Consider the following 15,037-nt stretch of genomic DNA (forward strand, 5'->3'; position numbering starts at 1 on the left):
GTTTTTCATGATTTAACGCGCGTCGAAGGATCCCGCGTTTCCCGCGAAAAGAGTTCAGCAGGTCATTCGTCGAATTTCACTCGAAGCTGATTCGCGAGAGGAAAAAGGAAGAATGAGAAATTGCCAATGCCGGGACGGTGAAATTATCCATCGTCTTCTACGGTTTCCGAAGAGGCTCGGTCGTTCGATCCATTAGCGATATACCGAGAGCTACCGAGCTTCGACGAAAGTACGCCTGCTTTTCCTCTCGTGACGTGCTCGTTAACCCTTCCGGCCGATTTATTTCATTCGCGTCGAGGTTTCTCTTCGAATCGTTTCGGGGACACTCGATGACCATGATGGATACCGGTACCATCTATAGACGAGCGTACGCTAGCGATCGAATCGAAGTTTCCCTCGGGAGAAATACCGGGGTGCCCGACTTCCTGGCGGAGAAAATTAATTTTCGAAAAAAAAAAAATTTTCATTTCCAGACAAACAGAGCACGGATTCCACGACGATGGCTCAGACGGCGCTCAGGGATATCGTCGAGCGAGCCGTCGACGAGGCAAGGAAGTTACCCAGCCTGGGTAGTTCCGGCGAGGCCGGAAGGCCACCGGAAGGAAGGGGCTTAGCGGAGAACAGCTACGAGGACCTACTCGCTACCGCGATACTGAACAAGGTTACTTAAAAACACTTTATTACCGAGACAGCTCGAGGGTATACTTGATCCTCTGGTATTCGAGGCACGCGTACCTCGAGCGAGAGGATAAATCGATGAACGAAACACGATGGATTTTCTAGGTCATCGAGAAATTCCAAAAGGAACAGGTGGACGGTAATAGCAACGTTCTCCACGGAAAACCGGTGTCCGCGAACAAGTGTTCATTGGGTACGTGTCCTGTATCGGATTATTTAAATACGACGATTTTAAAAAATGATCAGGGAAGAGGGTGAAAGCGATCGATTGGTACGTTTTTCAGGGGAGAACGAGACTGGTCTCGATGAAAGTGTCGAAGAAGGCTGTAGCAGCTTGGATCAATTGTCCCAAGATGACTGCAGCAGTGAATGTAGTGCTGCTTGTTTCAAACGCGTTAAAAATCAACTGGAACCTACGGTATCTCTTATGGTAGGTCCACGCGGTATCGCGTGCTCGATTAGGGTGATTTGAAATATCTTTACAAAGTTTCTACAGAAGTTACCGGTTCCTTTGCGAAGATGTTAAAAACGTTTCATTATAATTTTACCTTGAAGCAAATTAGTTTTGCTTTTGAAAATCGTGAATTATAAACGCTTCGACTAAAAAGAGGTTATCACTCATTCTCATGTAAATATTGAAAATAATGAGGTAGCGCGCGGTAATAATAACGAGATTCCATTGGAATAATGTTTGTCTGAGTATTGTAATCGCAGTCACAACAGAATTTTGTGAATAGGTTTGTAGGCTGTCAGGTACTCGCCCGATAAGCCGGTTGATAAGCGAAACGAATGGAACTGCTGTTCTACATGAAAATACGCGCAGGAAATGACAGGCAAAGAAAAAAAAAAAAAAAATGAAATGTTAAACGACATTTACCAATTCCACTTTCTAAGATCCATAAACGATAGACGTGTCAGTTTTCCAAGGATTTTTATCGAACACATTTTCCATGACCAGTGACATTTATTCAAGAATCTTTATCGAATCTACTTTCTACGACTTTAGATTCGTCCTTTTTTTTCCTTTCAGATAGAGGAACGGATAGAAGAAGTAACTACAACTTATGCATCTGACGAAGAACCAAAAGAAAACGATGTCTTGCCCATTAGGAACGCTCATCGAGTGCCATTTCCTGAACTTGGAATGGACATTATCGACCGTAAGTACTTTCCGCTGATATAGTGTTCGTTTTTAATTCGGTTTCACATCTTTACGAGCTCGTTCTATCGCAACTCCATTCGCGAATTCGACACGTTCTCCGGCGAATAACGCTTACACAGGTGGAAATTTTTATTGCTGACACGATGGTATTTCTAAATTGCCACTCGCTGACCAGTCGTCTTTTAATTACGTTGATAATTAGTTTGGAATTTTCAAACTAGATTGTATTATTGGTAAACGATTGATTACAGCTTCCCAGGAATCGTCAGAAGACAGCCAGGACGAGCCGGACACGCCGACCACGCACATCGGTCTGATTTCTCCGGTCGAATCCTGGGAAGAGAATTGGTTGTTTCAAAAGAAGAGAGTCCAGACGCAGGCCGACCCGGTGGCCATGTTAGTACCTAATCCCAGCGCCGATTACAAGGCCCTGATCGGTGACAAAGACGCCGAGGACACGTCCGACCTCTCCGAATGCTCCTCGGCACAATCCGACGAAGAGATCGAGAAAGAGCTGATGGAGGCCATAAACAACGTCGTGCCGCGATCTCCGGAAAGAACCGGCTTCGAAAATGGCATCGATCATCGAATGGAAACTTTGAACGACGATTCGAACCAAAATCATATGGAAATGTTTCCTGAAGATACGTTGAATCGGAAGAATGGAAGTTTGGAAAAGACTGAATCGAATGGACAGAGTAATCGTGTACAAAATGGGGAAATGAATGGTTACGACGAAGCCAAAGAAGTTGAAATAGAAAGGCAAGGAAAATTGGTGAAGAAAATTGATACAAAATCGATGAATTTTATTAACGATGACTCGAGAAAGATTGAAGTTGAAGGATTCAAAGAAGGGGTTGAAATGAATGATTCGACGGATTTGAAAAGTTCAGAGCGAGAAGAAAATTCTTTGGGTGCGCCGAAGACACCTACGTCCACACCGACGTGGACCTTCGTGGCAGACATTAATTACGGGAACACGGAAGACAAAGGGATTGTTTTGAGAGAAGAAAATATACTTAATTCATTGGAATGCGCTAAACAGAAGCTGATGGCTGTTAATGACGATATCGCGGAAGCGTTCAAGGAGGAGGAAGCGGACGCTCAACAAAAAGCTGACTTTCATGGTAAGTATCTCGATAACGCGGATAATTGCTGATTCGAAGCTGCAATTTTAATGAATGATTTCACTTTTAATAGCAGAGGATATTCAGCAAGAAAGCGAATATACAGAGCACTATGACACTGCGACGCAAAGGCATTTGGATAGCTTAACGAAACTCGAAGCTTCGGAACAAGTGAAAAGTTCAGAAGAAAGTACAGAAAGGTAAGTTTCAGTTGATGGAAAAACTTTCTAAGGATATGTGCTCGATACAGTTGATACATCACCAACTTCGCGTAACTTTTTCAATCTTTTCAATCGATTGTTTCTGAAGCAACCGAGGCAAGTTCGTCTCGTAATGTCAACGCTTAATAATCAGGCGAAATATTTTCCTTTCGTCGATGATATTCTAACGATTCTCCACCATTCCACTGTGCAGCAGGTGCCGAGAAGCTGCGGCGCTCGCCAAAGCTGAATCGGTTTCGCATACGTCCCTGAAGAGCAAGAAATCGGAAGAGGAGGTTCGACTAGCTGCCCCTCCAAGACCAGGTAAATCTTTTCATTTTCTATATTTATCTTTTAGATATACCTATAACTGAGCTTTAACGAACAGGTTCGATCGCTGAACGAGAGCACAAGAAATGGGAAAATGCTCCACCGATTCAGAACAACCCTTATAGCGAGGAGAATATTCAAAAAAGACTGTGGGAGAGACAGTACTCCAGAAGATCATCAGACATTCCTGGGTAAAGATTCAGTTTAATTAATTTAAAACAACGGTTCTCAATTAATGGTACACGGAAGATTTGCACGATATACAATATAACAATTTTAATATTCTTTGGAAAATGGCGATTGCCCCTCCCAGGCTCCGCCGAGCTCCCATCCTACCCTGTGGGTGGTCGCGGGGAGAATGACAATGTAACAGAGAGAGCCCCATATATATAGGCCTGTGGCGGACCACCACTTGCGCGCATGCGTTTACGCGGGAGAATTTGAATAGATATATCTACACATATTTATTCATATTTAATCATTTTTCTTGATAATACTGGAATTCTTGAATTTATGAAAAAGTTTAATACTGTTAATTTAATACATCTTTCACGAATGTGAATTTCTTACAATTATTGTCGTTTTGCTCAGAATTCACACCGAATTGCCAAAGAGCAACGGGGAGAATTTGGATGTCGTGCTGACTCCTCATGAACCGGATATCAAACGGTAATATTAATATCATCAAATAGAACGTAAAACTCTATCATCCTATGGAAAAAATGAACTTCATTACTTTTCCCCCGATTTCATCCCCCATAATAAAATAGAAAAATGTCAATTCACTCTCCCTCAAATTTCAATATTCTCAAACACCATTCAGCTTATTTATCATCCGAAATTTTCACTCTTTTGCTTATAGAAATTTGTTGAATTTCCAGGTTCGGCAGGGATTACTACATCAACCACTCGAGAGCGTCGAGCAACGAGAAGGGACGCAGATCGGCGGCGTCCACGTCGAGCAGACCGAGCAGCTCGTTGTCCCAAGGATCGAGCTCAACCGGGCCCGACCAGGATCAACAGGTGAGTTTGCAGCTCGACAAGTTCGAGGAGGCTTCTCTGCGTGGCAGTCTTTCGAGACGGACCTATCGCGATCCGTACTCCAGTCCACATTTTGCGATCAACCCTCTTCTGCGCATGGAATTCGATGCTAACGGGTCAACCGAGTCCAATGAAAATACGTACACTGTCTCTGATGTAAATAACACAAACCCCATAACACATCCAAGGATCACGAAGAACGAGATAAACGAAGCCGACGAGTTTCGTAGTGACTCGAGGACCGAAGAAAATATTTCGTTTCTATTAAACGAGCTCGATGAAAAGATCATTTATAATCCTCTCTATGAGACTGGATTGCAACCAGATCAGGATTCAGGAACTTATTCCATCGATTCAAATAATAAAGAAAATAATAAGAAGCAGACTGAAGAGGATTACAGAAGATTGTGGATCAATGATTTGTACAGTAACGCTAAAGACGATCAGATTTTCTCGTCCAATGGTAAAAGGTATTGGACTTTCAATGGATATAAATATCACACATTTGGTGGAATAAAGAATTCTTCTAAATACACGGAAGATTCGGACGAGGATCCGAGTCCCAATGATAGGACTGTCTTGGAAGATGTAGATTTTGCAAATTTCAAATTCCAAACGTTTGGAGGTATCAAAAGGAATAATAAGATCGATGGAAAAGGGTTACCCATGTACAGAAGAGTGACGCTCAGGTCGTCGTCGAGGGTTCCTCGAAATTTTCGAGGATCGAGAAACTGTCAAAGCGAGCCTATTTTAGAAAATCAAATTAATGGAACGAGTAAAAATTTTCAAGAAGCCGACTGGTTAAGCGAGAATTCTGAGGAGAACGATACGACGACTCGTCGTGTTTCGAAACGTTTCAACGTAGAGACGAAAAGGAGATACAATAATAAATTGTTGAAAAGAAAATCAAAGACGATGTCGCGTCGATCGTTTTCCGACGATGATTGGGAAGACGAGGAAGTCTACGTTCCTGACAAAGGGATCCTGAGAAAATTTTTGAAAGACGCCTCTCGAAAAGTGAAATCTCGTTCCCACCTTGAAAACGATTCCACTTATTTTTTGAACACATCCAGAAGAAAAGTGTTCGATGAGAACTCGAGCAGAAGTAGATCGTTGAAGCAACGTTCCTCGGACGAGAACGATAGTTTGAAGCTGGAACCACCCATCGTGCCTGAAGTCGTTGAGAGAACCTTTGAAACTCTTCGAGATCTTCGTGTGAAAAAGAAGAAAAGTAAAATACCTGATCCGAAGAAAAATATTGGTGTCAGATGTTTAACCGACCTCACAATCTGGTGAAATTAAAAGTTACCTTAGGATTGATTTTCTAACGTGCCCAATTCAGATCCTAATAGATACGAAGTATCAGAAATTGTTTAGAAATATTGTGAGGGATTTAACGAGACAAAGTTAACAAAGAAACTCGTGTGGGTGAAGACTATTTATTTCAAGGGGTATTTTTCCAAGGGAAAACTCGTTCTTTCGTAGGGTTTTATTACTTAACGGGAAATTTTTATTATTATTTATACGACACACCGTGCCATATATTGTTTACGAAGTTCCTTAACAGTGTTTCAAGTGAATTTTATTCGAGGATTAAAACACACAAAGTATATTATTGTTGAATCGCTAAAACAGTGACAGAATTAAGGGGAATCAATTTTTATGACATTGTAAAAATATAAAATAACAATTTCAAAATTAATCCCTGAACTTATTATCCTCTGCTCGCAAGGAATATTACGGGTCAGAGGTCAGAGAAACTGCTGCGCACACATCGACCCGCCCTGTACTTTTATACTACCCTAATTAGTCACGCGACTAATTAGTAAGTCAACTGAGCTGGAACACGGTCAATCAGATCGCGTTATTCTCATAGGACTTCTTATCAACGAAAAACGATAATCTTTCAAATGTGTCGCTCTTTTAGCAAATCAAGAATATATTTTCTCAGTAGAATAAACAAATGCTTATTGTAGAAAGGATTGTGTATATTGTAACTATTTTAAATATACTGTTTATAAATAACGTGACTTTACTCGAGGCGCATGTAACTTTCAAATGGTGTAGGTGTTCCTACATTAATCCTAGCAAATTTGATTTCATAACTCACGCACTATGTAGAAAAAAAAAAAATCCATTATTGATTTTGTGATTCTACTTTTAACACGTCAGCTAATCCACCTAAAACATGAATCCTTTTACATTATCTTGAGTAACAAACAAAAAGAGTATATGTAAAGAGCTAAATATCGATCACTGCCTGAAATGATTGTAAATAAATCTCTGTTGACTCTTTCTTATAGATACGCACGAGTAAGGTATCAATATTGTACAAACAATTCATGCTTATGTATATAGTATATCTCGTAGATCGTATAAGAAAAAGCATCGTGAAAAATGTTTCCATCGAGCGTTCTCGTAGTACGATGTCGTTCGATGCACATTGCACATGCATGATCCCTGTGAGTATGCCTTTGAACCGGTAAGTACCGTTTACATGCGTTTCCATTTTAATGCATGTTCACTAACAATGTCCGGGGCACTGCATGCTCGACGATCGAACGTATATTTCTCGTGAAAAGCGTCGAATCGATGGAAAATGAACACTTGGTAGACTTTTCGTTTTATTTATTTTATTTTCGCATCAAGGTGACTTTAACCCTTTCGTTATTTTATCATTTCATCAAAATTGTTTTGGAAAATTAATAATTTTGATAAATTATAGAGAAACTTAATTATTCTAATTTTGATAAATTTAACGGACCAAAGGTCGATGGTTATTTTCATACTGACGAATAAATTTCCATAAGTTCGCTATGGTAATGTTTCGCGACGAAAGGGTTGAACGGTACTAACAGCTCGAAGTCGATATGCATGGCGCTTAGCGCACCACTAATGGTAGCATAGAATTCATTCCAGCTAGTTATCCCACTAATCCATCGCGAATGGACCGTTTAAAACACTCTGTGGAACGGAAAGCGTGGTCGCTGTTGAATATTTAATTCTATCCCGTTCGTTCTCTGTTGCAGGAGGAGACACGGTACCGAGAGACCGAGGTCCTCCTGAATCGAAGCAACGACGTCAAGTCGAAAGTAGCGAAATGGCAGAACAACAACGCGGAAAATAAATATCAGTTCGCTGTACGTTCGGCTGATAATTCGAACGAGGCAGAGAAGGTGAACGAGATGAACTCGAGGAAGATCGATCGTCAAAGGGCGTGGGAGGATCAGCGTATGGAGGAGATACTGGAGAACGAGAGGAAGAATAACAAGAACGAGATTAACGCGAAGTTGAACAACCAAGAGAATTATGACAGCCCTGTTATCGAGACGAAAAAGAATTCCGAGGAGAATACGCGAAAAATTAAGAGGATCGATCTGAAAGCTTACGGATTTGAAAACGAGTTCTTCTCTAATGGTAACAAAACGATTAAGACATCAGCGCCGAGGGTTGTAAATAAGTTGGACTTGAAATCGTTCGGTTACGACGGTGGAATTCGACGAACGCAGTCTAATATTCAGTTGAACAGTATGGGAAATGATGATTTCAAACCCAGGATCGTACGAGTCACGAACAAGTCAAATTTAACGCGACATCGCGATTACGGGAAGGATCGTTGCGATCTGATCGAGACTCAAGCTTCCGGCGATCATAATCTGACTCAGAGCACGGAAGATTTGAATAAGTTTCACGCGGAGAGTTTTAACGGGTTTGGCCTGAAATCGGCTAAATCGGTGCCGAACATCGCCAAGTTTTATTCGAATACAGTTGACAGTAGGGAAGACGAAGAGGTGGAGAGTCAAAGTTCGTACGATTTTGGGATCGTGAAGAATGGATCGGTTAGGAATATCGCGAACAATTATAATCTTGAGAAGTGTCACATCAGAAGCGACGATTGTTCGGTCGAAGAGTCGGAGAACGACACGGATAATTCATCGGAGAAGGGACAAAGATCGAAGAAAATTTTGAATCAGGAAGATTTCGATAATAAGGTGTTGCCTATGCCTTCGGTTAGGAGACTTGCCGAAGCATTTAGCAAACAGTCTGAACACGATCCCGTGGTTGCTTCAAAGGTAAGAGAAATTTTGGAAAATTGTAAAAATTGATAGAATTTTGATCGAATCTTATAAATAATTAAGATCGACGACACACCTGATGCGTCTTATGCTATTTCCAATACAATAGACGACGCACCCCGTGCGTCATGAAAAAGTAGCATTAATATTTAAATGAAATTCAAACGAACTAATGGTTTAGTTTTCTTTCCAGGGAAACAAATCGAGCAACGTGTACAAAGAACGATCGTCGACGCCAGAGATACAGATAATTGAATCGCCGAGACAAATGCACAGTTTAACAGCCAGGTCGTTATCAAAACAATTTCGAGAGGGTCTCAGACAAATTCCAAACAAAGTGACCTCACCTCCAGCTAGCCACGTTACCATAGAACAAGGTAAACCAGCGGAAAACCAACCAGAAGTGGTGCAAGCGAAAACCGACTCGTCGAATGATATAAACGTGATTCTGCCTGGAAAATTGAAGTCGAATATTATATTCTGGGAACAGATGCAAAGGAGAAGCTAGAATACTGTATTTTATCCTAAATTGTGTTCAATTGGTGAACCTGTCGCGAAACAGGAAGTTGAAGAACGTGAGAACGAAAGAGAATCCATGTGATCAATAATTTTTTCATTTAGACTCGGTAAAAATTAGTCTCGCGTGTGTTTTTCTTTGTTTCTTACTCTTTTCGAAGACGGTAAAGTTTCTTCGAAGACGTAACTTCAGAAATTATTATTTCGATCCACAGAAGTGTGTTTTACTATCCTTACTCGATGTAAGAATGTCTAACACCATTTGAAAAAGTACTTAAATAATTATGATAAAGTACAGGCTCGGTAAATGATTAACTGAATCATTTATCAGCGTATTTGTTAAAGAAAGAAAATTATTGATGTGATTGTGCGTGTGCCAAATGATAACTAACTCGTGAACAGCCAAAGAGAATATTTTTCCATCGTTCTTTCGAAACGTTCCAACGAATCGAACTATTAATTTCATTGTACGAACAATAAATTATCTTCTTTTTTTGTGTTTTAAAAACATTCGATCAAATCTTAACACGCGTTTTACGATCGACTGTAAATATAATATATTTTTGAATGTAATAAAATCATTCAAATCGTTGTATGTATATAAAGGAACCACAAATAGTCACGAAGTTTTTATATACAAATCTTTCCTATAGTATTTCCAAGTATTTGTTATTTATTATTTATTAACACTTTAAATACGTACAGGGCATTCGGTTAGGGGTAGGAATCCTTTGAGGGGGTGGTAGCTGGACTGATTCTGAACAACTTTTTCCTTCACCAAAATTCTCGTTAAGGCTTAATTTTTGAATTATTAATGAAAAACACCACTGTGCTCGAAGTCGGTTCGTATCTGACACTTGTGCAGCTGATCAGTGTTTTCCATTAATAATTCAAAAACTAAGCCTTAACGAGGATTTTGGTGAATGAAAAAATTGTTCAGGATCACATCAGCTATCACACCTTCAAAAGATTCCCACCTCTAACCGAACACCCTGTGTATGTATATCAATTGTACATAGAATTTATCAGCCTAACAACTCGGTGAGTAGTATTTCTTTTATAAAATATCCAAATTTGTATGAATTTAATCTTATCATAAGTGTACACTAAAAATGTGCTATATCGATATAGGAAATATATTGTTCATTATTAATTAACGCAGTTCCTTAACACCCTTTCTACCTTAGACTTACAGGATCGTAAGTTGGGAGACTTAACACATTATAGTCGCTCTGTATTCATTAAATAATATGAAAGTTTAATTGATCAGCGTACCATAATGTGTTCGAACAAGTCAGGAAAGGGCCAAGGTTCACTGACACCAACCACGACAATTATTCATAAAAATGCTCAACGTTTTATTCAAACATTTGCACATACATGAGTACTTTTAAAGTCACTAATTCTATGAATATTGTTCAACGATAAAAATAGTTCTCCGTCGTTCAAATAATTATAATACATGATCACAGTATAGATCGTGGTGTATAAAAAGAAAATCATTACACCCGAGAAACTAATCTCTGCAAATGTTTACAATTCCTTTTGAGCTATTCTCAAAGTTTCCTTAGCAAACTTTGAAAATATTGGTTCCAAGAGAAAGACGATACCAAGCTCAGTAATATATGCATCTGGTTTTATGAAACGGTATGCTTTCTAACTGAGCCGCGTGTTTCCGTCTATAGTCCCATAGAAAATGATCTATGAGTATAGCGTTAATGTCTGATTTTTTTAATCCCAAATTCGGGTAACGCTCTATAAGAGACCAAACTTCGTCTCTAACCCGTTCGACTGCCTCTATCGAGCATCCACGAATTTCAATCTCATCGTCGCTACCATTTTCTAATTCTACATCTGTAAATATTAAATACATAGGAGCATCTAACAAGCAAACTATTCTAACACTACCACCCTCTCTACCTACAATTGTGATTCATCAACTGTTGCTTGAACCTGTACTGCATATTATTGAACAGAAATTTTCTGACAAATATTTCTGATAGAAAAGTAGAATATAATTAATCCTCTTTAATTAAATTTCATTCAACTTTGACGCTTCTTGAAGTGTTTCGATGACAACAGTTACCGAATCATTCTGCAAATTGCAAATAAGCTATTCCATAGGTACTTACCACGTTGTAGTCTGCTAAGGAGTGGATTACTGTACCGAATTGCACCAAAATGTACCAGGACTTGGGGTACGCGATAATCAGCAAACATCGTGATGTAATCTACGTCGTGGAATTTACCAATTCCTTCACCTTTGAAGCAAGCCCAAATATCACCCACCAGTATCTGAGCCCTTTTGTAAAAGCTTACTGAAAAGAAATTGATTGTTCTGTATTTATCTTCTTTAGTAACAGAGTAAGTCATGGATAAATGATTTTACTTACCTCTATGGCCCTCATAGTCAGCCTCGTCTTGATACGACTCGAATTCGTTCACAATGCGTTTGAGTAGCTGCTCGGCTGAGCCTGAACACGACTTGATACATTCCACAAATGTACCTAGAATAAATAGAAAAAGAAGTTGATAATCTATTTTATATATGTTAGAAATTATTTAGCGAATTTGATTTGGAATTGTGGCTCCCAATAAAAGCGAGCTAACACGCATTTGCAAAGTGCTATGTACATTCTAGTGTACAACTTTACAGCCTAACTTAGAAAATTTTCCAAAGATATTAAATATTTGTTCAAGTAAAAAAATATAAATTTTGTTGCTCTATTGGTTTTCCATGGATTCTTTCCTTTTTATGTTAAAAGTCGGTAAAGTTCTGCACCAGATGAACTGAGGAAGTTATGATTTCAAGCATGTATGTACCTTGATATTTTTCTAACAAAATTTTTCCAGCCTCTCGCAAGGACTTAACTCTTTCGTCTAATAGTGGAATACTAGTTTGATTATCACCCCGAAAAATTTGTTCGGCCTCGCATCTTGTTATCTGAGAGTAATACTTTGGATCGACTATAGGTTTCCCTTCCTGTTCGAAGTAAATCATTAAAAGGAAAAAAAAAAAAACAGATTGATATATCTAGATAAAATTTGAACAATAATACTTGCAAAACGACATATGCGCACAACACGTTGGAATCAATTTCAAAACATTTATAATAAAACAAAAGCTAGACGTACACATGACATAATAAAATGACGTTTTATGTAAAATAACGAAACCGCAGTTTAAAATGCTACTGACAATTAAATTTCATAGGGTAGGTTCGTCCGAAAACGTTATTCGCTGGCAAATAAGATGAAACCGAGTTGCGATCAGTATACGCTTGATATAATTGCTCTGAAAAGGCCCACGTGAGTATTTGTAATTTAACAGATAACAATGTTTACAATCAATGAGTTTCTATGTTAATCAGAACTTTGGACAAGCTTGTCGAAACAATTCCTAAGCCCAAAGGTGCGATTCCAAATTTTGGTCTACCAAAATGGAAGGTAATGCCATTGGAATCAAAAATTCCTATGGTACCTGGACCAGAAGGAGCTTACAATTTTACTCGTAGTAAAATTGGACATGGATTATGGACTCCAACAGCAAATGCAGAGTTTAATTTAAGCGATCCATACTGCTATGAGATGAAAATGAGCTATGACTCCCTTCATGACAAGCACTTGGTACCTTATTTCTCTAGACCAAAGAATCTTGAACATTTGATCAAAGCCGGTCTCGTTACCAAGGATCTGGATGCAAAATGCTCTTTAAAGGATTATAATATGTACAGAAAATATTTGAGAAGAATACACTGTGATAACATAAAGAAAGAATTGGAGAAAAGAGAAAAATGGTCTATCGAAGATAGGGCTATTCAATATGCAGAAGAGCAAGGAAAGAAAGAAGTGAAAAAGTAATATGAAAAATGCTTATTAAACTGTAAATATAAACATATAATTTGAGAGTGTTATACAATTTTAACAGATTAAAAGAAAGAGAAAGATTAATGGAGTTGAGGAAGGCAGTGATCAGACATCGTAAAATGGCCGAAAAATTGAAACTTCAAAAACAGAAAGAAAAGCAACAGAGAGCAGAAGAAAGGATACGATCATTAATTCAGAAAAAGATAGAAGATCAACGATTACGACATATTAAAAGCGAAGCACGTGACGAGATTATTAAACAGAAGCTAAAAGCTGCTGCGGATATCAGACGACAAAAGATAATTCAAACTTTTCTAGACTGGAGAAGAAAGGAACGTAAACGTAAAAAAATTATACAAATGCGATTAGCACGCGAACGTGAAGAGAAACTGAAGATAGTGGAGCAGAAGTACATATAATAATAATGGAATATTATAAACTTGGAACTTACTTCTTTCTTACTATTTCAGATGGGAGGAAAGACAAGAGTTTCAAAAGAAACAAATAGAAAAGGAACAATTTTTGTTACAATGTGTAGAAGATCAACGTAAAGAATTTATAGAAGCATATCAAGCAAAAATAAGAAAGGAAACAGAAAGAATGAAAAGTAGATGTTAAACAATTATTGCACATAATGTATTGACTCATGTAAAAATTCTATTTCTAGGGCTTTTAGAGGATGTGAAAATGTATATAAAATGTTACTTCGCTAGACGTAGACCTGGAAGTAAAGAACGAATTTGTTGCGAGAAATATTTTGAAGACGACGACGAGGTGGTACTTTTGATAAATTTACAAATATATACAAACTATTTGGTATACAAATACTGTTATACTAAAACATTAATTTTAGGATAAAAGTGTATCATCTAAGTCATACCCTGGTACTAAATCTACTGCAATGAAACAAAAAAAAGATAGCAAATCCACTGAACTTGGCAAATCCTCTAAAACAACATCATCATCAAAAATATCAGAAACAAAGAAAAAAAGATTAAAAGCAATAAAAGGTACAAGTCCAAAAGTAAAAGGGAGAATGATCAAAAGTACAAGTTCAAAGGCAAAAAAAGGTAAAAAACAAGCTGAAAAGGAAGGTTTAAAAGTAACAAAACAAAGATCATCTAAGGCTCAGAAAGGTACTAAAAAAAGAAAAGGAGGAAAAAGAAGAAGAAAGAAAAAAGGAAAAGCAGAAGATGTTGACGAGCCAGAAGAAAAAGCTGAAATGGAAGAAATAGTACCATCTGCATCGACATCTAAAACAGGAACTCCTGAATCAGCTGCTTCTGAATTTAGTGATAAATGCAGATGCCAGATAATTAAAGATGCTAGGAAAACGGATGAAACTTAAAAACATTTCAAAGTAAACTTAAGTAACATTTCAACTTACATTTATAGCCCTCTTAACAGCTGCACATAATGCAAAATATCCAGTCTGACCGTGAACAGTCCACTTCGGCGAATCCTTCTTACTCCAGAAAGAATAATTCAATGTATCCAAGACAAATATCCAATCGACAGCTCTTGGATCATTAGGAGAAGGATGAAATTCATGTTGAGAAAAATTATTCACACTTACTTCACGATCCTCAAGACCTTCTAAAATCTGTAGAAAAACATATTTGCAGTTAAGGTAGAATTTAATATAATTCCAACAAAATTTTCTATTCTACTTTTCTAGTAAACTGATTATTTTACAGTTTTCAAAAGTAATGCATTGAATTTATATGCGAAAAAAAGAATTTCGAAATAAACAGTAAATTTTTAAAATATTGAAAACTTATTTACCGCACAGGCAAGATTTTTCACGCCTTCTTCTTCGATGAAAACATTCTTGGATAGTCTTGCTATTACTTTCGCAGATTCCTTTGGCATTAAGGCCATGCTGGATTAAGTATCACAGTTTATTTAATCACGAAGTTTTAAAAAAAATTAAATCTAAAAAGAAATTCGTAGCTACCCCATGAACCCCTCGTAACTACGCGTCCCACAATGCCCACAATCGAGTCTATAATCACGTGATACGGTCACATGACCGCCGGT

General features: G+C 38.1%; 3 protein-coding genes across 20 annotated transcripts in view; 2 read left to right on the forward strand and 1 right to left on the reverse strand.

Annotated features, from left to right (window-relative positions):
• The window catches only part of LOC117602933 (uncharacterized), a 39,337-nt gene extending 27,186 nt beyond the window's left edge, over positions 1 to 12,151 (forward strand). For 15 of the 18 annotated variants that reach the window (XM_034321522.2, XM_034321525.2, XM_034321526.2 and 12 more), the window contains 12 exons: positions 474 to 661; positions 784 to 871; positions 963 to 1,108; positions 1,709 to 1,838; positions 2,092 to 2,967; positions 3,041 to 3,167; positions 3,382 to 3,491; positions 3,556 to 3,688; positions 4,089 to 4,166; positions 4,379 to 4,520; positions 7,568 to 8,611; positions 8,808 to 12,151. In XM_034321522.2, the coding sequence (XP_034177413.2) occupies positions 474 to 661; positions 784 to 871; positions 963 to 1,108; positions 1,709 to 1,838; positions 2,092 to 2,967; positions 3,041 to 3,167; positions 3,382 to 3,491; positions 3,556 to 3,688; positions 4,089 to 4,166; positions 4,379 to 4,520; positions 7,568 to 8,611; positions 8,808 to 9,122 (3,377 nt within the window). In that variant the 3' untranslated portion in view covers positions 9,123 to 12,151. The remainder of the gene's footprint in view (positions 1 to 473; positions 662 to 783; positions 872 to 962; positions 1,109 to 1,708; positions 1,839 to 2,091; positions 2,968 to 3,040; positions 3,168 to 3,381; positions 3,492 to 3,555; positions 3,689 to 4,088; positions 4,167 to 4,378; positions 4,521 to 7,567; positions 8,612 to 8,807) is intronic. The other 3 variants (XM_034321523.2, XM_076691255.1, XM_034321528.2) reach the window with 3 other exon arrangements.
• Positions 10,746 to 14,923, reverse strand: LOC117602945 (queuosine 5'-phosphate N-glycosylase/hydrolase). Its single transcript, XM_034321561.2, has 6 exons — positions 14,783 to 14,923; positions 14,385 to 14,600; positions 11,954 to 12,113; positions 11,524 to 11,637; positions 11,263 to 11,448; positions 10,746 to 10,984 (listed from the first exon to the last, which is right to left on the reverse strand). Exons 1-6 carry the CDS (start codon positions 14,876 to 14,878, stop codon positions 10,746 to 10,748), a joined length of 1,011 nt encoding a protein of 336 aa, XP_034177452.2. The 5' UTR covers positions 14,879 to 14,923.
• LOC117602939 (uncharacterized) lies at positions 12,217 to 14,385 on the forward strand. The gene is made up of 6 exons (XM_034321545.2): positions 12,217 to 12,439; positions 12,502 to 12,987; positions 13,059 to 13,406; positions 13,468 to 13,604; positions 13,665 to 13,771; positions 13,851 to 14,385. The coding sequence occupies exons 1-6, from the start codon at positions 12,384 to 12,386 to the stop codon at positions 14,343 to 14,345; spliced, it is 1,629 nt and encodes a 542-aa protein (XP_034177436.2). The 5' UTR covers positions 12,217 to 12,383; the 3' UTR covers positions 14,346 to 14,385.
• Positions 14,924 to 15,037: the final 114 nt, after the last annotated feature.

Source organism: Osmia lignaria, chromosome 12 (assembly GCF_051020975.1).
Source record: "Osmia lignaria lignaria isolate PbOS001 chromosome 12, iyOsmLign1, whole genome shotgun sequence".
NCBI lineage: Eukaryota > Metazoa > Arthropoda > Insecta > Hymenoptera > Megachilidae > Osmia > Osmia lignaria.